The sequence below is a fragment of the Manis javanica genome, chromosome 2 (genome assembly GCF_040802235.1).
Source record: "Manis javanica isolate MJ-LG chromosome 2, MJ_LKY, whole genome shotgun sequence".
In the NCBI taxonomy this organism is placed as follows: Eukaryota; Metazoa; Chordata; class Mammalia; order Pholidota; family Manidae; genus Manis; species Manis javanica.
In genome coordinates this window covers 226,491,227-226,513,574 of record NC_133157.1, presented here as the reverse complement: position 1 = coordinate 226,513,574, position 22,348 = coordinate 226,491,227, and the positions used below count along the sequence as shown (strand labels likewise).

Here is a 22,348-nt window from a genome sequence, read left to right as displayed (position 1 = left end):
GAAAGCAGCTCTCTCCCCAGGTCTGGATAGTTGTGCTCAGGGACCTCCGTGCAGCCGGGTCCTACTCCCCTCCTCTAACGTGGAGGCCCTGCCTGGGGAGCAGAGTCAGAATTTGGCCAGGTTCTGTGGGCAGCGGATGGACCTGGCCTCCAATAAGGATCAAACTTGTTTACTTATAGCAGAAAAAACAAAACAACCAGCAATACTTACACAGACGAGGGCTTATTTCTCTCTCATGAAAAACAGGCTTGGAGTTAGGGCTGTCTAACTTCATGTCCATGTCGCTAACTCTAAAGTGTGTGGCCCTATCTGGCCAATGGGTTTCCACCCCAGACAAGTTCAGTATGGATTCAATGAGACCGAAAAAATGACAGTAGAACGTTCTTGGGGTGAAAGTGATACCGGGGTTCTTATTCACGGAGTCAAAGGATGAACTTTGCAAACACTCAAGGTAGGAGCACCAGAGATTTTTATTTAGAGATAAAGTGAGAGGACACAGCTCCCGGCTCACACCAGGAGGGGACAAGAGAGCCTGGGATGGTGTGTTGTCAAGGGGATTGATAGGCAGTTGAGAATTTTCAGGAATGGGTGTAAAGGGCTAGCGGTGCCGACTTGTTGAGTGGTCCCAGAATGCTCATTTTTGATGAGTAACAGAAGAAATTTGCTCCTCTGATTCCTGCTCAGGATAGCAGCTTCCCCCTGGGAGCACACCAATGAAGACTCCCTGTCCTGCCCCAAAGGTGGGCTGGGCTGTTGCCTGTTTGCTAAAGGGTGTGTAAGAATCTTACTTCTTGACTTCCTGGGGTGTTTATAGTTGGGCTTGCTTACCAAATCAATCTTTTACTCAGGTTGCAGATTACTTGATTAGGATTAGAGAAGGAAAAACAGCACATAGGTACAGTTAAAAATAAGTTGGTCAACACACATAAACAGAATCAGAAACGAGAAAGGAAAAATCACGATGGACCCCACAGAAATACAAAGAATTATTAGAGAATACTATGAAAACCTATATGCTAACAAGCTGGAAAACTTAGGAGAAATGGACAACTTCCTAGAAAAATACAACCTTCCAACACTGACCCAGAAAGAAACATAAAATCTAAACAGACCAATTATCAGCAACGAAATTGAAATGGTAATCAAAAAACTACCCAAGAACAAAACCCCTGGGACAGATGGATTTACCTCAGAATTTTATCAGACATACAGAGAAGACATAATACCCATTCTCCTTAAAGTTTTCCAAAAAATAGAAGAGGAGGGAATACTCCCAAACTCATTCTATGAAGCCAACATCACCCTAATACCAAAACCAGGCAAAGACCCCACCAAAAAAGAAAACTACAGACCAATATCTCTGAAAAACGTAGATGCAAAAGTACTCAACAAAATATTAGCAAACCGAATTCAAAAATACATCAAGAGGATCATACACCATGACCAAGTGGGATTCATCCCAGGGGTGCAAGGATGCTACAACTTTCGAAAATTCATCAACATCATCCACCACATCAACAAAAAGGACAAAAACCACATGATAATCTCCATAGATGCTGAAAAAGCATTCAACAAAATTCAACATCCATTCATGATAAAAACTCTCAACAAAATGGGTATAGAGGGCAAGTACCTCAACATAATTAAGGCCATATGTAATAAACCCACAGCCAACATCATACTGAACAGCGAGAGGCTAAAAGCTTTTCCTCTGAGATCAGGAACAAGACAGGGATGCCCACTCTCCCCACTGTTACTCAACATAGTACTGGAGGTCCTAGCCACGGCAATTAGACAAAACAAAGAAATACAAGGAATTCATATTGGTAAAGAAGAAGTCAAACTGTCACTATTTGCAGATTACATGATATTGTACATAAACAACCCTAAAGACTCCACTCCAAAACTACTAGAACTAAATCAGAATTCAGCCAAGTTGCAGGATACAAAATGAACACACAGAAATCTGTGGCTTTCCTATACGCTAACAATGAACTAATAGAAAGAGAAATCAGGAAAACAATTCCATTCACAATTGCATCAAAAAGAATAAAATACCTAGGAATAAACCTAACCAAGGAAGTGAAAGACCTATACCCTGAAAACTACAAGACACTCTTAAGAGAAATTAAAGGGGTCACTAACAAATGGAAATTCATCCCATGCTCCTGGCTAGGAAGAATTAATATTGTCAAAATGGCCATCCTGCCCAAAGCAATATACAGATTCGATGCAATCCCTATCAAATTACCAACAGCATTCTTCAATGAACTGGAACAAATAGTTCAAAAATTCATATGGAAACACCAAAGACCCTGAATAGCCAAAGCAATCCTCAGAAGGAAGAATAAAGTCGGGGGCGTGTATCTCGCTCCCCAACTTCAAGCTCTACTACAAAGCCACAGTAATCAAGACAATTTGGTACTGGCACAAGAACAGAGCCACAGACCAGTGGAACAGAACAGAGACTCCAGACATTAACCCAAACATATATGGCCAATTAATATTCAATAAAGGGGCCATGGACATACAATGGGGAAATGACAGTCTCTTCAACAGATGGTGCTGGCAAAACTGGACAGCTACATGTAAGAGAATGAAACTGGATCACTGTCTAACCCTATACACAAAAGTAAATTCGAAATGGATCAAAGACCTGAATGTAAGTCATGAAACCATAAAACTCTTAGAAAAAAACATAGGCAAAAATCTCATGGACATAAACATGAGTGACTTCTTCATGAACATAACTCTATGGGTAAGAGAAACAAAAGCAAAAATGATCAAGTGGGACTATATCAAGCTAAAAAGCTTCTGTACAGCAAAGGACACCATCAATAGAACCAAAAGGTATCCTACAGTATGGGAGAACATATTCATAAATGACAGATCCAATGAAGGGTTGACATCCAAAATATATAAAGAGCTTACACACCTCAACAAACAAAAAGCAAATAATCCAATTAAAAAATGGGCAGAGGAGCCCATTAGTTCTCTAAAGAAGAAATTCAGATGGCCAACAGACACATGAAAAGATGCTCCACATCGCTTGTCATCAAGAAATGCAAATTAAAACCACAATGAGATATCACCTCAAACCAGTAAGGATGGCCATCATCGAAAAGACAAACAACAACAAATGTTGGCGAGGTTGTGGAGAAAGGGGAACCCTCCTACACTGCTGGTGGGAATGTAAATTAGCTCAACCATTGTGGAAAGCAGTATGGAGGTTCCTCAAAATGCTCAAAATAGAAATACCATTTTGACCCAGGAATTCCACTTCTAGGAATTTACCCTAAGAATGCAGCACTCCAGTTTGAAAAAGACAGATGCATCCCTATGTTTATTGCTGCCCTATTTACAATAGCCAAGATATGGAAGCAAACTAAATGTCCATCAGAAGATGAATGGATAAAGAAGATGTGGTACATATACACAATGGAATATTACGCAGCCATAAGAAAAAACAGATCCTACCATTTGCAACAACATGGATGGAGCTAGAGGGTATTATGCTCAGTGAAATAAGCCAGGTGGAGAAAGACGAGTACCAAATGATTTCACTCATATGTGGAGTATAAGAACAAAGGAAAACTGAAGGAACAAAACAGCTGCAGAATCACAGAACCCAAGAATGGACTAACAGTTACCAAAGGGAAAGGGACTGGGGAGGAGGGGTGGGAAGGGAGGGAGAAGAGCGGGGAAGAAGAAAGGGGGCCTTACGATTAGCATGTATAATGTGGTGGGGGGAAGGGGAGGGCTGGGCAACACAGAGAAGACAAGTAGTGATTTTATAGCATCTTACTATGCTGATGGACAGTGACTCTGAAGGGGTATATGGGGGGGACTTGGTGAAGGGGGGAGCCTAGAAAACAATGTTCTTCATGTAATTGTAGATTAATGATACCAAAAAATAAAAATAAAAAAATAAGCTGGGCCTTTTAGCAGGCTAAGGTAAATTTCACAATGTCATGAACTAATTGATACAATGAAGTCATGGGTTATGCTGAGGTACTTTTCTTTATCTGGGGAACATTTAAATATTCCAGGCCAAGTTGCTCCTGGCCTTTTAAGTTTTAACTGAATTCACTGAAGAATGTTTATATTCCTAGTCTTTACCTGGTATCATCTTTACCCTGGAGAATTAGTGTGATTCTGACTTTGGGTAATACTTAACACAGAGTTTCCATAGGGACTTCTTTGCACATTGTTACATTGTTCTGACTGTAATTATGTTGCTTTGCTTTTTTCTGGAGGCTCTCACCCTACTCTGCCTAAACCCACGGTCCCTGTCTCAAAAGGGTGCATGCCCAACTTTATTCCCACCGTGGCAGGTCAATCCTGTCCACTCAGAGTGAGTCTGCAGGCAGCAAGCTGGTCTCTGCCTCTGGGCCTCTCTGCCCCTGCAGCCGTCTCAGTCTCTGTCCTGGGCGCTGATACCACTCCAGCCTCTGCTCTCCTGCAGCTGTGCAGCTGTATAGCCATGCAGCCCAGAGCACGAGCCAGTAACAATGTATTGCCCACACGTGTGTAGTGAGTAAGCTGACCAAGGCCAGGTGAGAATTCTGGCTGTAGGTAACTTCACTTTTTCCACACCTGGATACAATGTTACTTAATTGACAAATGTAACTGGAAGTAGGAAGACCATGTTAAAGAATAAACTAGGCCTGTGCTGGTAGACAGAAAAAATATTTTACAATGGTGTGGATAAAATGAGAGAGTTCCTGTGGCCAGGATTCTCACCTGGCCCTGGTTGACTGGCCCGCTGCACACCTGTGGGCAGTGCATGGCTGTTGATTCTATATAAAGAGCTTGGCCCAGTGCTCTGGGAGCCATACGGTGGCACGGCTGCAAGGCTGTAGGAGAGCGGAGCAGAGGCTGGAGTGGTGGCAGTGTCAAGGACAGAGGCCTAGAGGACGGCTGTGCAGGCAGAGAGTCCCAGAGACAGAGACCGGCTTGCTGCATACAGACTTGCTCTGAGCGAATGGGATTCTAGTGACTGACCTGTCACCTGGAAATAAAGTTGGGTATAACCCTTTCACCCCAAGAACGTTTTGCTGTCAATTTCTTTGGTCACATTGAATCCATAGTGACCTTGCCCGGGGCTGAAACCCATTGGCAAGTGGCATGGCACTTGTTCCGTTCCCCTAACTCCAGGGTCCTCCAAGTGGGCAACTGGGTCCACCTGGGAAGGGAGCAGTGAGGGATGCTGCCCGCCCTGGGAGCTCACTTCTAAGAGGGGCTGGCAGACACGTGGCCCCAGTACCCGCGGGGGCCGCGTGTCCTCAGTGCGCGCGTTTCGGTGCTGGGGGTCGCTCTGCGGAGGAACGCTGAGCAAACACAGGGCCCATCATCTCTCGGGGAAACTCTTGCGACCCCCGGACCAGCCGGGCGTCCACAGCGGCACTCGCCCGGAGCATAACTTGGCGGGTTTGTGTCTGGGCGCCCCTTCCTGCGGCCCCACGCTGCGCCTCCCTCTCAGGGTTTCCGGGCCAAGACCCTCCGCGGCGCCCCAGCCCCGCCACCCGGGCCACCAGGGGCCGCTGTGGCTCCAGCAGCCGCTCCGGCGCGGCGGCGCTGCGCAGGCGCAGAGGCCCGGAACCTCAGCGCTCAGTTTCCGGGCCCGGCCGGGCCGTGTTCACCGCCGTGCGCGTCCCCCGCGGGCCGGCTCCAACTGCCAGGTGTGCGGCGGTCGTGCGCGGGCTCCCAGCTCACCCGGTTGTCTTCCGGCCCCGCGCAGCTCGGGCTTGGCGCCATGTACGCCGTGTACAAACAGGCGCACCCGCCCACCGGCCTCGAGTTCTCCATGTACTGCAACTTCTTCAGTAACAGCGAGCGCAACCTCGTGGTGGCAGGGACCTCGCAGCTCTACGTGTACCGGCTCAACCGCGACGCCGAGGTAGGCCCGGGCCGCGCCGGGGTGCAGCCGCCCCCCTCCGGTCTCTCACTGCGGGCTGGAGTGGGCGCCCAGGTACAGGCCGAGAGGCAAAGGCAGACGAGCCCGGTGGGCCCTCCGGAGCCCGCCCTCCTCACTGCCCTGGTCTCCTCATGCTGGGCATGGCGGCCTGTCCGACGCATCTCTCTTGCCTTTTTTTTTTTTTCCAGCAAATGGTATGAACACTGTGTGCTAGGTAGTAGGGGTACAGTGCTGAACAAACCTACAAGTAACTGGGGGCATGAGATTATCCACTAAATAATGCACACTTGGGGGCACACTTGTGGCTGCAACAAGTGCAGCTGAGGGAACGGAGGGAATGAGGGAGGAGTGTGCCTCCAGCTGGCTGGTCAGGAGGTCCTTCCTGAAGCAAGGTGGGATTTTGTCGGGGAAGAACATTCCCGGCAAAAGGAACGAGGCCGAGTTTAGTTTGGGGGCCGCTAGCAAGAGTTTTAAGAAAGTGTGATGAACCCATCAGTAGGAAATAGGGGTGCTTTGGCGGTTGGAAGGGCGGCAGTTGGTCCAGGAAGCCCTCTTGCCAGAGGTGGCTTATCTGTTCTGGAAGGGGGATTAAGACTCAGCGAGGCACAGGTCGGGGAGTGGAGGTTGTTCCAGGTAGAAGCGGTATCCTGAGCACAGGCCAGAAGCGATTGAGGGTGGGGAGGGCATGCAGCAATGGACTGGGGTACATTGGAAGAGGGGTGGGGAGAAAAGCAGGCTGCGTTTGGATCGTCCACAGAGCAGGAAGGGTCACAGAGGGATTTTGCACAGGGGCTGATGCAATGGGGAGATGGGGTCAGAGAGCCAGCCATAGGTGGCGAGCTTTGCTGGGCACCTGCCTCAGGACGGTGTGCGTGTTTGTGTGGCATATGGGTGCTAACACGTGTGGTAAAGCGCAGAATGGGAATGGATGGGACGGTGTAGTGAGCTTTGTGACTGGCTATGTGTCATTAAAAATACTATTTTAAGCCAGTTTTGAGGGCAAATTTGGCTTTGGTCAAAATTTCAGCCAAAATTGGGAAAGGTATCTTGCAAATAAAATCTTTACTGTTTACTACATCTGAGACTGGTTTTTCAGCCCCAGCTTACTATAAAGTTCCCACTTCCTTGAGGCAGTCAACTTTTAGAGACAATTTGGAAGTTTTTACGTTTTTCCTTTTTAACAAACGAGCTCACAGTCTCCTGGAACTCCCTCATTTGTCTTCAGTAGACATTTATTAAGTGTTCTTTATAGGCATCTTGACAGATGTTGCTGAGCACTATAGCTAGACTTACTCTAATGGTGCTCATGTTGTGCTGGGTGACAGGCCACACACAGCCAATAAAATCATGTGCTATAGGTGAAAGTCACGGAGAGCGAAAGAGCAGGACGGGGGTGCCGGGAACCAGACGCAGGGTCCCGGCCTCCTGGGGAAGGTGAGATCTCATTAGGTGAGGAGGTCCACCAAAGAGGTTCCAGGCAGTAGGGACTGGTTTTCAAGGGCCAGCCAAGAGGCCTCAAGGGAGAGGGGAGTGAGGAGGTGAGAACAGAGGGTCAGGTAAGGGGTGGGGTGGGGTTTGGGGGTGGTAATCAGTTTGTTGGCTTTTTGGGCCATTGTAGGAATTGAGCCCTGACTCTGGCAATGGGTAGGATTTTGGCAGAAGAGTGAGCTGACCTGACCTGTATTTTACAAGGGTCACTCTGGCTGCTGTGTTGGAAAGAGACTGTGGAGGCTGCTGGGAGGCAGGCAGGCTGCGACAGATGGGGCGTGGGTGTGAAGAGCAGAGGCGCTAGGGCAATACCAAGGGTTTGCCAGGGCCTGTGTTCTGGCCTAACACCTGAAGGTGCTGCTTTCTGACATGGAGAAGGCTGTCGGGATGGGGAAAGGGGTCAGGAGCACATGTGGGACATAGTATTAGTACTTGTTAAAACTTATAAGCTTAAAGCAGCAGGCAAGTCTCAGTGTCTGAGGGTCAGGAGGCTGGGAGTAGCTCCGCTGGGTGGCCCCCGGCCAGGGCTCTCATGATGTGTGGTTAGGTGGTGGCCAGGGCTGTCTTCCTCTGAAGGCCCCGTTGGGGTTGGGGTTTCTGCTCTAACTCACTCTCATGGCTGCTGGAAGTTGGCCTCCATTCCTCACCGCATGGGCTTCTCCGCAGGGCAGCCTGCCCCATCGTAAGGGCTGAGAGAGACCACCAAGACAGAAGCCGTGGTGTCTTTTTGAAACTATTCCGGAAGTGACACACTGTGCTTGTGCTGTGCTCTGTGCAGCAGGAAGGGACTGTGCGGGCGTGAGCTCTGGGTGGCAGGAGTTGTGGGGACCATCTTGGACACTGGCCGCTGCAGGGGTGTGGAGGTGCCGATTCTGCAGCTGGTGGTGATGTTGAGGGGTTGGAGGCAGGAGTCTGGAGTTGAGCAGTGGAGTCTAGGCTAGAGCTAAATTTGAGGTCTTCAGCCTGTGGGTGGTGTTCAGATGTTGAAGCTGGTTGGGGTCACCCACATGATGGCCATCTGGACCTTAGGAGTTCCGGGGGAAAAGAGGAGCAACCATTGAAGGGTTGGAGGGTGGCGGCTGGAGCAGCCTGAGGGAGGCCAGAGAGGGTTCCGGCAGCCACGGGAAGGCAGTGGTGCACTGAGGGCGGGTCCTGAGGCTGGTGCCACGCTGCCGAGCCCCAGGAGAGGCCTGAGGTCCGGAGGCCCTTGGTGACTTTTGGCAGCAGTCAGGTGGTGGGCAGGGATGAGGCCTGCCAGCTTCAGAGCCCAGCGCAGGAGCATTAGTGGCAGTGAATGTAGCTCTCTGAGGAAGATTCATGCCAAACAAAAGTGAGTTCGGATGGCTTGGGTAAGGTGACAGGCTAGGCTTCCCATGGTACCATTACTGTTCTTTCTTTCCTTTTTCCTGTAAATGACAGGGAAAGAGAATTTCTTCAGAGTGAGAGAGCGCCAATCTGCGAGCCAGTAGGAAGGGCTTGGCCCCACCAGCTGCTCTAGGCAGAGATCTAAGCAGGCTTTTTACATCTGAAAAGAGTTGCCAAAAATCCCAACAGATGCTCAGTAGGTCAGATGCTGCTGCAAAGCCTGTCAGGTATTTGCTCTCTAGTCCTTCCAGGAAGGTTCACCAGCTCCCGTGCTGGAGAGTAGAGTGTGTGGTGCTGCAGTGGGGGTGATGGGGGGCTGGAGTGGGGTCCTGGAGTGTGCCCGAGTGTTGGGAGCAGACAACAGCCTGTGCCATGGTCGCGTGCATCTGTGGGCCCGTGGGCAGTTGGGATGGCGCAGTTGAGCCCATGAGGATGCCTGGCCTTGGCTCTGTGAGGTTTGGGCCCCAACCAAGTGACTTGAAGGGCCAGAGGCAAGCTGGGCATGTCTCGCTGCCTCTGCCTCTTTCTCCCTACGTGGCTGGCTTGGTTTTCCTGGCAGCTTAGTGGCCTTGAGGTAGTTGGGCTTCTTACTCCAGCTCAGGAGACTGAAGGGGAAGGTGCCAGTTGTCACAAGGGCCAGACCCTGGGGGCATCGTGCCCCTTCCATCACAGCCTGCCCTTCGGGGCAGCCCCCAACCCAGATTCAACATAAGGGTGGTGGGCCCCCTCTTGAAGTCATCTTGAATCTCCTGAAGGAGTCCAGTGCAAGGGCAGGCAGGTGCAGTAGTGAATGGCTCACTCCTGGGGTGGGAGGGAAGGCACAGGGCGCAGAAGCAGACAGCCGGCCCAGCTGTGGGCAGTGTAGCTGGTTCCTAGTTCTCTGGGGGAGGCAGGAAGCAAGGGTGGCTGAGTAAGAGGTATGGCATCCACTCTGCAAAAAGCTGAGGGGCTATGGAGCGCACCCCCCAGGGCAGGGAAAGGCCGCCCCTGTGCCCTTTGGGAGGAAAGCATATAGACCTTATGGACGCAAGTAGAAGCCCCAAGGAGACAGAAAATGTGCTGCAGCCATGGGTGGGGTCTCTGTGCCGAGGTGTCAGCCCCTCCAGATTGGCCTGTGAACCCACCGTCCTTCCGCTCAGAGGTTTCTCGTTAGATTTAATCTGATTCTCAAATTTATACCAAAGAGCCGAAGTCAGGAACGACTGAGCTGATTTTGAAGATGAACAAGATGGGACTCCTGCCCTGCAGGATTGTCAAAAAGAGTTTTGTGTGTATGTGTGTATTTTCAAGCTGCCTTGTTAGGTACATGCAGGACAAATTTAGAAAAATATTTTACTTTTGAACTGAACTTTTTGTCATGAAATGTCCCTTTTATTTTATACTTTCTGGCCGAAGGTCTGCTTTGTCCAACAGTACCATGGTTTCCCCAGCTTTCTTTTTTCTTGTTTTTTGTTAAGTCCTTGCATCGAATGTCTTTTTAAACTTTGTGTCCTTATATTTAAAATGTCTCAGTAGCAAATAGCCGGGTGTTATTATCGTGAAGGTTTTGTCTGATGGGGTGTCTGCCACCCCTGCTGTGGCTGCCTGGGCACCGGGTCGGAGCCCTGGCTGGCTGTGTCTTCCTGCTCCTCCGTGCCGCCTTTTCCCTTCTCTGTTTTGTTTTGGATTAAGCAGGTATTTTTTATTAATTTTATCCTCTCTATTGATCTTCAGTTACCCATTCTGTATTATTTTCCAGTTAGTAACAGTAGTGATCACACAGGCCTCCTTGACTCACTACAGCTGACTCTCTACCCCCACGAGCCCCAAGCTCTGGAGCCCTGTTTACCGCCTTCCCCCCGTTTTACTTCCACATATGTTATAAGGCCTCCTGAAGTACGTTGTGGTGGTTTTAGCATTTCACTTTTACGTAATTTCAGACTCACACAAAAGTTTCAAGAGTAGTCCAGAGCTCCTGCCTTCACCCTGAGTCCCAGGAGAACCTTCTGTGGTGGCTGCATTCTTCCTTCACCTTTTTCCCGAACCTGGAGACACACTTAGCTCCTGGAGGTGAGCACACTGTGCTCAGAACCCCAGAACAGGGCTCTGAATCTGCAGTGGCCCTGATCTAAGGCCACACTGGCCAGACCAGCCAGATCAGGTCCGTTTGTCTGAATGATGTCCTTTGTAGCAAAAGTGGCACGTCGATGTTCCGGTGGTATCACTGGTGCCGGCTTGGATGGCTCGGGCGAGGTGATAGGCTAGGCTTCCCATCGTAACATTACTGTTCTTTCTTTGGTAACAGATAAGCAGCTTGTGGGACTTACTTTGAGACTGGGTGTAAATACTGTCTGATCCCTCAAACTCCCATCTTGTAGTGTCAGCATCCATCGATCATTTGTGTTAGGATCAATTTTGATCCTAGCCTTTCTTCTACATTTAGTAACGGGCTTTTGACTGTCAGGAAACTCCTTTTCCCTTATTCATCTGTACGTCACAGGCTTGTGGATTCTGACCTTTCCTGTTACGTGGCTCTTCAGTAGCTCCTGCAGAATTTCTCTCAGCAGTAATTTTGCCCTACTTTCATTTGTCTGAGAAATGTCTTTATTTCAACTTCCTTTTCAAGGGATATTTTCACTGGCCTTAGGATTCTAGACTGACTTTTTCCTTTCAGCACCCTGAAGGCGTTATTCCGCTGTCTCCAGCTTGAATGGTTCTGTTGAAAGTCAGCTTTGATGAAGATGGCGTCTCTTTTTTCCTCTGGCTGCTATTAAAATTTTTGTCTTTGGTTTTCTGTCTTCAGGTTGTGATGTGCTTGGTTGTGGTTTTCCTTGTATTTATCCTGCTCTGGGATTTACTGACCTTGAATTTGTAGATTGAGGCTTTTCATCAGTTTTGTTACTCATTCTACCCCTTCCCTCCCTCCTGCCTCCCCGGATTCCAGCATCATGTCAGATCATGTGACTACATTCCCATGTCTTAAAATCTTTTAAGATTTTCACACTCTGTGTCTTGCATGTATACAGAGTTCAGTTGGTCTGTGTATTTGACCTTGTACCAGGCAAGGAAGAACAGGTGTCCTGGGCTGGTCCTGATCACAGAGGGCAACTCATGAATGATCCAGAATTTTATCAAGTGCTTTTATTTTTTTTTAATTTTTTTTTATTAAGGTATCATTGATACACACTCTTTTGAAGGTTTCACAAGAAAAACAATGTGGTTACTACACTCACCCTTATTATCGAGTCCACCCCCATGCCCCACTGCAGTCACTGCCCATCAGTGTAGTGAGATGCCACAGAGTCACTACTTGTCTTCTCTGTGCTGCACTGTCTTCCCCATGACCCCCCCCACACCATATGAACTAATTATTATACCCCACAATCCCCTTCTCCCTCCCTTCCCACCCACCCTCCCTCATCCCTCCCCTTTGGTAACTGCTAGTCCCTTCTTGGGTTCTGTGATTCTGCTGCTGTTTTGTTTCTTCAGTTTTCTTGATTGTTACACAACACAGATGAGGGAAATCATTTGGTACTTGTCTTTCTCCACCTGGCTTATTTCACTGAGCATAATACCCTCTAGCTCCATCCATGTTGTTGCAAATTGTTGTAGGATCTGTTTTCTTCTTATGGCTGAGTAATATTCCATTGTGTATATGTACCACATCTTCTTTATCCATTCATCTACTGATGGACACTTAGGTTGCTTCCATATCTTGGCTATTGTAAATAGTGCTCGATAAACATTGGAGTGCGTATGTCTTTTTCAAACTGGGCTGCTGCATTCTTAGGGTAAATTCCTAGGAGAGGAATTCTTGGGTCAAATGGTATTTCTATTTTTAGTGTTTTGAGGAACCTCCATACTGCTTTCCACAATGGTTGAACTAGTTTACATTCCCACCAGCAGTGAAGGAGGGTTCCCCTTTCTCCGCAACCTCACCAACATTTGTTGCTGTTTGTCTTTTGGATGGTGGCCATCCTGACTGGTGTGAGGTGATATCTCATTGTGGTTTTAATTTGCATTTCTCTGATGACTAGCGATGTGGAGCATCTTTTCATGTGTCTGTTAGCCATCTGAATTTCTTCTTTGGAGAAGTGTCTGTTCAGCTCCTCTGCCCATTTTTTAATTGGCTTATTTGCTTTTAGTTTGTTGGGGTGCGTGAGCTCTTTATATAATTTGGATGTCAACCTCTTAGCAGATATGTCATTTATGAATATATTCTCCCATACTGTAAGATGTCTTTTTGTTCTACTGATGGTAACCTTTGCTGTACAAAAGCTTTTTCGTTTGATATAGCCCCACTTGTTCATTTTTGCTTTTGTTTCCCTTGCTGGGGAGATATGTTCATGAAGAATTTGCTCATGTTTTATGTCCAGTAGATTTTTGCCTATATTTTTTTCTAAGTGTTTTATGGTTTCATGACTTACATTCAAGTGTTTGATCCATTGATTATTTAGGAGCATGTTATTAAGCCTCCATGTGTTTGTGGGCTTTTTCATTTTCTTTGTGTAATTAATTTCTAGTTTCATATCTTTGTGATCTGAGAAGCTGATTGGTACAATTTCAGTCTTTTTGGATTTATTGAGGTTCTTTTTTGTGGCCTAGAGTATGGTCTATTCTTGAAAATGTTCCAGGTGCACTTGAGAAGAATTGTGTATCCTGCTGCTTTTGGGTGTAGAGTTCTGCAGATGTCCGTTAGGTCCATCTGTTCTAATACTTTGTTCAGTGCCTCTGTCTCTTTACTTATTTTCTGTCTGGTTGATCTGTCCTATGGAGTGAGTGGTGTGTTGAAGTCTCCTAAAATGAATGCATTGCATTCTGTTTCCCCCTTTAATTCTGTTAGTATTTGTTTTACATATGTTGGTGATCCTGTGTTGGGTGCATAGATATTTATAATAGTTATATCTTGTTGGACTGACCCCTTTATTGTTATGTAATGTCCTTCTTTGTCTCTTGTGACTTTCTTTGTTTTGAAGTCTATTATGTCTGATACAAGTACTGCAACTTCTGCTTTTTTCTCCCTGTTAGTTGCATGAATTATCTTTTTCCATCCCTTCACTTTCAGTCTGTGTATGTCTTTGGGTTTGAAGTGAGTCTTTTGTAGGGAGCATATAGATTAATCTTGTTTTTTTATCCATTGAGTGACTCTATGTCTTTTTAATTGGTGCATTCAGACCACTTACATTTAGGGTGAATATCGATTGGTATGTATTTTTTGCCATTGCAGGCTTTAGACTCGTGGTTACCAAAGGTTCGAGTGTAATTCCCTTACTATCTAACAGTCTAATTTAACTCACTTTGTATGCTATTACAAACACAACTTAAAGATTTTGTTTTCCTCCTTTTTCTTCCTTCTTCATTCTTTGTATGTTATGAATCATATTCTGTACTCTTTGTCTATCCCTTGGGTGACATCTATTTAGCCTTAGGAATACTTCCATCTATAGGAGTCCCTCCAGAATGCACTGTAGAGGTGGTTTGTTTGGGGTAAATTCTCTCAGCTTTTGCTTATCTGAAAATTGTTTAATCCCTCCTTCAAATTTAAATGATAACCTTGCCGGGTAGAGTATTCTTGGATCCAGGCCCTTCTGCTTCATGGCATTAAACACATCATGCCCCTCCCTTCTGGCCTGTAAGGTTTCTGCTGAGAAGTCTGATGATAGCCCGATGGGCTTTCCTTTGTATGTGATCTTATTTCTCTCTCTGCTTTTAAAAGTCTGTGTTTATCTTTGATCTTTGCCATTTCAATTACTATATGTCTTATTGTTGTCTTCCTTGGGTCCTTTGTGTTGGGAGATCTGTGCACCTCCATGGCTTGAGAGACCATTTTCTTCCCCAGATTGGAGAAGTTTTCAGCAATTACCTCCTCAGTGACACTTTCTATCCCCTCTTGTCTCTCTCTTCTTCTGGTACCCCTATAATGCAAATATTGTTCCGTTTGGATTGGTCGCACAGTTCTCTCAATATTCTTTAATTCCTAGAGATCCTTTTTTCTCTCTGTGCCTCAGTTTCTTTGTATTCCTCTTTTCTAATTTCTATTCCATTTACCATCTCTTCTACTATATCTAATCTGCTTTTAAATCTCTCCATTGTATGTTTCATTTCAGATATGGAATTTCTTAATGATTGAATCTCTGTGTTAAATTAGTTTCTGAGTTCTTGAATATTTTTCTGTACCTCCATGAGCATGTTTATGAATTTTATTTTGAACTCTCAGAAAGATTGGTGAGTTCAGTTTCCTTTGGCCCTTTTTTGGGGTTTGTCAGATTTTGGTCTGAACCATGTTGTTTCGACGTTTCATATTTCTGTGTGGTGCCCTCTAGTGCCCAGAGGCTCCAGTCTCTGGAGCTGCTCAGCCCCTGGAGGGAGGTTGGGGGTCGCAGGGGAGGGAGGTTGGGGGTCGCAGGGGAGGGAGGTTGGGGGTCGCAGGGGAGCGGAGCTGGTGCCTGGGGGAGGAGAGAGCTGTTTCCTGGTTCCCGGCTGCGGTGCCGTCTCCGGTGCCGGAGCCCGTGGGCCGAGCACCCAGGTGTGAGCCTCTGTGCTCCGCGTCTCCAGCTGTCGTGGGCGGGGCCTGATGCCAGCGCCCTGACTGCAGGTGTGCGAGCCGGTGCGGCGGGTAGGAGGGAGGCTCGGCAGGCTGCGGGTCACGGGGGGCCTCGGAGCTGAGCAGCGAGCCGGGGGGATGCAGCGCCTGAGGCTCCCAACCAGCGGGGCAGGGGCGCCCGCACAACCTCGTGCAGCCCTGCCCCCCCCCCCCTGCACAGCAGGCCCCGTGCAAGCCCCGCCCCCTCAGCCCCCCCCACCCCCCCCCCCCCCCCGCTGGGGCGCCTCCCAGGCCGCCCGCCTCTCCCTTGTCCCCGAGCGGCCGGCGGGGCTCCCCTCCTCCCAACCGCACAGTGTGGGGTTCTGCTCCCAGAGCCGACCGCCAGCGCCGGGTGCTCCGCAGCCCCGGGCCCCACCCCCTCCCCGCCCCGCCCCGCTTCTCTTCCTCCCGCCGGGGGGGCGGGGCGGGGGCGGGGCTCGGGTCCCGCAGGATCGAGGCTTCGGTCCGTCACCTGCTCCGTGAGGTCGGCCCTGTTCCCGAGGTCCGCGCGCGGCCTGGCGCAGCCGTCTTTCCGGTTGCTGTTTTAGGGCTAGTTGTGTCATTTAACTACATTTTCTAACTGTGGTTTTGGGAGGAATTCTCCGTGTCACCTCTCACGCTGCCATCTTGAATCCTCATGTGCTTTTTTATATCAATTGAGAGAACATATGCCTCTTCTTAATTTTGATGGCATGACAAATTTAGTGATGGTGTTCATGTGGCAGACTGATTGTTCACTCCTGGGATAACCCCATTTGGTTGTGTATAGTTTCCAGCCCATAGGTCGCTGGACTCATTTGCAGATGTTTTGATGTGTTTGGGGTAACTTCCTGCCCACATGTCTTTGCTCTGTTGGGAATGGAGATGCCTATGCTGTTTGAGTTGCCATCAGCCCAAGCAGTGGGGTTTTCGGTTTCATTTTGGCTTTGCTTAGTGTTTTTGAGGTTTGTCATTATTTCTGACACATTTGGTGGAATTTGCTGATGAAGTCCTCTGGGTCTGGAGTTTTGTTGCTGTGAAATAGGGAATAGGTGTATAAAATGCCTTTTTCTGTGTGGGGTTAATTACATGGCCTTTGTCCACAGCTCTTCCCAGTATACTTTCCCCATGGCACAAACGTATTGTCAAAAATGAGCTTTTTTATTTATTACTTAAACTTTGCTTTGTGAAGGGATGGCATATAAATGCATTTGTTAGTTTGGTTAGTTTGCTTTAAATAACTACTTAGTAGCGAAAAACAGCTTCTTGTCATCATGGAAAGGCAATGCAACTTGTAGCCCTTTTTTTTCTGTCAAAGGAAAATGAGTGACTGCTCTTGGCCAGATGGCAACCACCAGCCCTCTGTGTGGTGCAGAAGCTAGGCCTGCAGTTTATATAATGCAGTCCAGACACCCCACTGCTGTAGGGAATGTACCAACAGGGCATTGGCAGGGCGAGGGTCGCAGCCCTCCACATCAGCGTGCTCAGCTTGGGCTCAGGAGGGCACACACCCTGGGTGTCAGCAGAGCCAAGGGCTCCTCTTTCACAGTCCCCTCCTGGTCACTTGTAGTTGGCAGCTGGTGGCAGCCCTTGGCTCAGGCTGGAAATGCATCTTGTAAGGAGTTGCCCATGTCATGGCTGGGCCCCAGGGTGAGTCGGGGCACAGCCATGTGGATTTGGGGGTGCATGAGGAGCTTCTGTCCAGCCTCTAGCCCTGAGTGCCCCCAATGTTGGGGTGGGATGCTGGGGAGGCTGTGAGGAGGCTTCTTGAGAAGGAGGCCTGTGGCCAGCTTGGGGACCCAGGGGAAGTCTGTGTATATCAGGTTGGGGGTGCATAGTTGTCTCCAGAAGTTCCTGGTAGCATGGTCCCCGCTGTGGTGAGGGTTCAGCCAGAGCTCCTGGTAGCAAGGCCAGCTCTGGGTGGTGGTCTCCCACTGTCCCTCCATAAGGTGGGGTCTAGGTGTCCAGTGGCAGCAGTGTAGCCCTTCACCTCCCTCTTCCCTCTTCCAGGCGCTAACCAAGAATGACAGGAGCGCAGGTGAGCACACGGATGGCTGCCCTCACCGTGGGTGTGGGGGTGTGGGTGGCTGGGGCCCAGGGTCCAGACCTGTACCCACTGGCCTCTCTCCAGAGGGGAAGGCCCACCGGGAGCACCGGGAAAAGCTGGAGCTGGTGGCTTCCTTCTCCTTCTTTGGCAACGTCATGTCCATGGCCAGTGTGCAGCTGGCAGGTGCCAAGCGGGATGCCCTGCTTCTGAGCTTCAAGGATGCCAAGGTGGGCAGCGGGCTTGCAGGTGGGGAGTGGGTACAGAAGGCCAGGTGGGAGGTCCTGGTGCACAGCGGTGGGTTTGGGGGAAGTGCTGGCAGGGCTGATGGGCAGGACACAGTTCTGACTTGCCACCCCCAGCTGTCAGTGGTGGAGTATGACCCGGGCACCCACGACCTGAAGACCCTGTCTCTGCACTACTTCGAGGAGCCTGAGCTGCGGGTAGGGCCATGCCCCACTCCCTCTGCCCAGCCCATTGCCCTCTTCCCTTGGGATCTCCTGTCCCTGGGCCTCCCTGATGCCCCCCTGTCCCCAGGACGGGTTCGTGCAGAACGTGCACACACCGAGGGTGCGGGTGGACCCTGACGGGCGCTGTGCAGCCATGCTCATCTACGGCTCGCGGCTGGTGGTCCTGCCCTTCCGCAGAGAGAGCCTGGCCGAGGAGCACGAGGGGCTCGTAGGCGAGGGGTGAGTGCTGGGGCAGGAGGGGCTGCCTGAACCCGAGTCCCTGCCAACTCCACCTCCATTTGCTGAAGCCCACTGCCCCCAGGCAGAGGTCCAGCTTCCTGCCCAGCTACATCATTGACGTGCGGGCCCTTGATGAGAAGCTCCTCAACATTGTGGACCTGCAGTTCCTACACGGCTACTATGAGCCCACCCTGCTCATCCTGTTTGAGCCCAACCAGACCTGGCCTGGGTGAGGTCCCGCTGAGGGGACTGCTCCGGAACAGGGGGTCTGGGGTGGTCACCAGCCCCTGGGGTGCTGCGGCTCCCCCTAGTCTAACCCCCACTGTGGTCTAGGCGGGTGGCTGTGCGGCAGGACACGTGCTCCATCGTAGCCATTTCACTGAACATCACACAGAAGGTCCATCCCGTCATCTGGTCTCTCACCAGCCTGCCCTTCGACTGCACCCAGGCCCTGGCTGTGCCCAAACCCATAGGTGAGGGCTGTGTGGGTCGGGGTGGTAGTGTGGAGGCTCTGAGCCCGGCCCACCAGCGTGTCTGCCTCCAGGTGGGGTGGTGATCTTCGCTGTCAATTCACTGCTGTACCTGAACCAGAGCGTGCCCCCGTACGGCGTGGCTCTCAACGGCCTCACTGCCGGGACTACCGCCTTCCCCCTGCGTGAGTGGGAGGTGGCGGTGGGGAAGGGGGGAGCGGGAGGGAGGCTGCAGCAGGGCTGAGGGCGGGGGCTGCCAAGTCTGTCTGACTGTCCCCCTCATAGGCACCCAGGAGGGTGTGCGGATCACCCTTGACTGCGCCCAGGCAGCCTTTATCTCGTACGACAAGATGGTCATCTCCCTCAAGGGCGGTGAGATGTGAGTCTCCCCACCCTTCAGTGAGCCCTGTCCCCCTCAGTGTGTTCTCCCAAAGCCCTGTGGCGCTGTCCCCAGCTCAGTGTCCCCCTTGCCGGCAGTTACGTGCTGACCCTTGTCACCGATGGCATGCGCAGTGTCCGGGCCTTCCACTTCGATAAGGCTGCCGCCAGCGTCCTCACCACCAGTGTGAGTTGGGACTTGGGTCGGGTGGGGCCTGGCCTTCGCCCTGTGCCTGACCCCTCACTCACTGCCCGCCTTCCTTCAGATGGTCACCATGGAGCTCGGGTACCTGTTCCTCGGCTCTCGCCTGGGCAACTCCCTCCTCCTCAAGTACACGGAGAAGCTGCAGGAGCCCCCAGCCAGTGCCGTCCGGGAAGCTGCAGACAAGGTGGGTGCTGCGGCCTTTGGGACACTGCCCCCTTGTACACGGGTGGTTCAGGGCCGCTCACTGTCCCCTCCTGTTCACAGGAGGAACCCCCCTCCAAGAAGAAGCGGGTGGAGGCCACAGTGGGCTGGTCAGGTGAGGGCCAGCGGCCAGGACTGGACGGGGAGGGCCAGGCCGGCCTGTGAGGTTGGGCTGGCCACCAGGTTGGGCTCAGACAGGCTCTCCATGTGCTGCAGGGGGCAAGTCAGTGCCGCAGGATGAGGTGGATGAGATCGAGGTGTATGGCAGCGAGGCCCAGTCAGGCACACAGCTGGCCACTTACTCCTTTGAGGTGAGGCTGGGCATGGGGGGGCCCCCACCTTGCGGCCCACCTGACCAGTGCTCTGCCTGCAGGTATGTGACAGCATCCTCAACATCGGACCCTGTGCTAATGCAGCCATGGGCGAGCCTGCCTTCCTCTCTGAAGAGGTGCTCTGAGGGGCAGGGTGGGGTGGGGTGGGGTGGCGAGGCGCAGAGGTGGGATCCTGTTGTCACCCCCAGCCCCGTGCAGTTTCAGAACAGCCCGGAGCCAGACCTGGAGATTGTGGTGTGCTCCGGCTACGGGAAGAATGGGGCCCTGTCTGTGCTGCAGGTGCGTGGGGGCCGGTGGGGGTGGCACTTCCTGGTGGGACCTGGGTAGGCTGACACCCCCATCGTCATTCCAGAAGAGCATCCGGCCCCAAGTGGTGACGACCTTTGAACTTCCTGGCTGCTATGACATGTGGACAGTTATTGCCTCTGTGCGTAAGGAGCAGGTAGGTGTGCCCTGGACTGGTGAGGCCGCGGGGACTGGCTGCTCTCTGCCTGGACTGTGCATGTGGGTCGCCTGGAGGCAGCGGGCCCAGGACAGGCCTCTGTGGTGCTGATTCAGCAGGGATGTTTACAAGCTTGTTGTCTGGCCTGTGGGGTCTGTCCAGGGGGAGGGGCTCCCCCTCACTCTCCAAGCACCTCTGGCCGGGTGGTGGGATTCCTAATCTTCTGTCTCCACAGGAAGAGACCCCCAAGGGGGAGGGGGCAGAGCAGGAGCCCAGCGCCGCTGAAGGAGATGATGATGGACGAAGACACGGGTTCCTTATTCTGAGCCGGGAGGACTCTACCATGGTGAGGGGCGGGTTGGCCGCCAGGGCGGGGTTCCCCCTGTACGCGGTGCACCTCATCCTCTGCCACCCACAGATCCTGCAGACAGGGCAGGAGATCATGGAGCTGGACACCAGTGGCTTCGCCACACAGGGCCCCACGGTCTTTGCTGGCAACATCGGGGACAGTCGCTACATCGTGCAAGTGTCACCACTGGGCATCCGCCTGTTGGAAGGAGGTGGGCAGGGCTGGCCAAGCTAAGTGGGGTCCTGTTGGAGGGGAGGGGAGCCGGGGATGCGTGCCGACCCCACAGCGCTGATCATCCCGGGTCTGCAGTGAACCAGCTGCACTTCATCCCTGTGGACTTGGGCTCCCCCATCGTGCAGTGCGCGGTGGCGGACCCCTACGTGGTCATAATGAGTGCTGAGGGCCAGGTCGCCATGTTCCTGCTCAAGAGTGACTCATACGGGGGACGCCACCACCGCCTGGCGCTGCACAAGCCGGCGCTGCACCACGTAAGCAAGCCCCTCTTCCCTCCCCTGTGCGCTGAGCCCCCACCACGAGCCCCGCCCCTCCTTGAGCCCCGCCCCCTGCTCGCCCCGCCCCTCCTCTGCCCGCAGCAGTCCAAGGTGATCACGCTCTGCGTGTACCGCGACCTTAGCGGCATGTTCACCACGGAGAGCCGCCTGGGCGGCGCCCGGGACGAGCTGGGGGGCCGCGGTGGAGCCGAGGCGGAGGGCCAGGGCTCGGAGACCAGGTGCGTGGGGCCGGTGCGCGGATGGGCGAGGGTTGCTGCGGCAGGCTGCCCGTGACGCGTTTGCCGTCCCAGCCCTACAGTGGATGATGAGGAGGAGATGCTGTACGGGGACTCGGGCTCCCTGTTCAGTCCCAGCAAGGAGGAGCCCCGCAGGAGCAGCCAGCCCCCCGCGGACAGGGACCCCACGCCCTTCCGGGCGGAGCCCACGCACTGGTGCCTGCTGGTGCGGGAGAACGGCGCCATGGAGGTGGGTGGCGCCCCCGCCCCCACCCCGCCCCCCCAGCCCCGGTCCCCGCCCCGCAGCTCACCTCCACCCCCCGCCCCAGGTCTACCAGCTCCCCGACTGGCGGCTGGTGTTCCTGGTGAAGAACTTCCCCGTGGGGCAGCGCGTCCTGGTGGACAGCTCCTTCGGGCAGCCCACCACGCAGGGCGAGGCCCGGAAGGAGGAGGCCACGCGCCAGGGCGAGCTGCCCCTCGTCAAGGAGGTGCTGCTGGTGGCGCTAGGGAGCCGCCAGAGCCGGCCCTACCTTCTGGTGAGTCCCGGCCCTCCCCTGGTGGGGGCCCTGCACTGCTGCCCCTTTCGTCTGACCACCCACTGCCGCCAGGTGCATGTGGACCAGGAGCTGCTCATCTATGAGGCCTTCCCCCACGACTCGCAGCTTGGCCAGGGAAACCTCAAAGTCCGCTTCAAGAAGGTACGGTGGCCGGCCGAGCTGGGTGTGGGGCCGGCGCAGAGCAGGGTGGGGGCAGGCCCCGGCCCTCACAGCAGCACCCCCAGGTTCCCCACAACATCAACTTCCGGGAGAAGAAGCCAAAGCTGTCCAAGAAGAAGGCAGAAGGCGGCAGCACCGAGGAGGGGGCTGGAGCCCGGAGCCGAGTGGCGCGGTTCCGCTACTTCGAGGACATTTATGGCTATTCAGGGGTAGGCTCGTGGCTTCCCAGGGGCCCGGGGTGGGGAAGGGGGCCGGGCCCCAGTGGCCTCCTCACAGGGCTTGCCCTTAGGTGTTCATCTGCGGCCCCTCACCCCACTGGCTCCTGGTGACTGGTCGGGGCGCCCTTAGGCTGCATCCCATGGGCATCGATGGCCCCATTGACTCCTTTGCCCCGTTCCACAATGTCAACTGCCCCCGTGGCTTCCTGTACTTCAACAGACAGGTAGGGAGCCTTCGAAGCCGGTACTGCCCACCCACGGTCCAG

The 22,348-nt window shown here is 52.3% G+C and overlaps 1 protein-coding gene across 3 annotated transcripts in view; it reads left to right on the top strand.

Moving 5' to 3' along the window:
- Positions 1 to 5,620: 5,620 nt before the first annotated feature.
- CPSF1 (cleavage and polyadenylation specific factor 1) overlaps positions 5,621 to 22,348 on the top strand; it is a 19,619-nt gene continuing 2,891 nt past the window's right edge. Inside the window, exons 1-25 of one of the 3 annotated variants that reach the window (XM_037023339.2) lie at positions 5,621 to 5,899; positions 17,322 to 17,349; positions 17,443 to 17,585; positions 17,718 to 17,798; positions 17,893 to 18,044; positions 18,127 to 18,273; positions 18,378 to 18,517; positions 18,589 to 18,699; positions 18,800 to 18,893; positions 18,992 to 19,079; positions 19,159 to 19,281; positions 19,362 to 19,413; positions 19,515 to 19,609; positions 19,672 to 19,746; positions 19,829 to 19,909; positions 19,983 to 20,072; positions 20,308 to 20,418; positions 20,491 to 20,632; positions 20,731 to 20,909; positions 21,015 to 21,151; positions 21,224 to 21,398; positions 21,478 to 21,684; positions 21,757 to 21,846; positions 21,930 to 22,073; positions 22,154 to 22,306. In XM_037023339.2, the coding sequence (XP_036879234.2) occupies positions 5,756 to 5,899; positions 17,322 to 17,349; positions 17,443 to 17,585; positions 17,718 to 17,798; positions 17,893 to 18,044; positions 18,127 to 18,273; positions 18,378 to 18,517; positions 18,589 to 18,699; positions 18,800 to 18,893; positions 18,992 to 19,079; positions 19,159 to 19,281; positions 19,362 to 19,413; positions 19,515 to 19,609; positions 19,672 to 19,746; positions 19,829 to 19,909; positions 19,983 to 20,072; positions 20,308 to 20,418; positions 20,491 to 20,632; positions 20,731 to 20,909; positions 21,015 to 21,151; positions 21,224 to 21,398; positions 21,478 to 21,684; positions 21,757 to 21,846; positions 21,930 to 22,073; positions 22,154 to 22,306 (2,982 nt within the window). In that variant the 5' untranslated portion in view covers positions 5,621 to 5,755. Of the gene's footprint in view, positions 5,900 to 17,321; positions 17,350 to 17,442; positions 17,586 to 17,717; positions 17,799 to 17,892; positions 18,045 to 18,126; positions 18,274 to 18,377; positions 18,518 to 18,588; positions 18,700 to 18,799; positions 18,894 to 18,991; positions 19,080 to 19,158; positions 19,282 to 19,361; positions 19,414 to 19,514; positions 19,747 to 19,818; positions 19,910 to 19,982; positions 20,073 to 20,307; positions 20,419 to 20,490; positions 20,633 to 20,730; positions 20,910 to 21,014; positions 21,152 to 21,223; positions 21,399 to 21,477; positions 21,685 to 21,756; positions 21,847 to 21,929; positions 22,074 to 22,153; positions 22,307 to 22,348 lie in introns of all 3 variants that reach the window. The other 2 variants (XM_037023341.2, XM_037023340.2) reach the window with 2 other exon arrangements.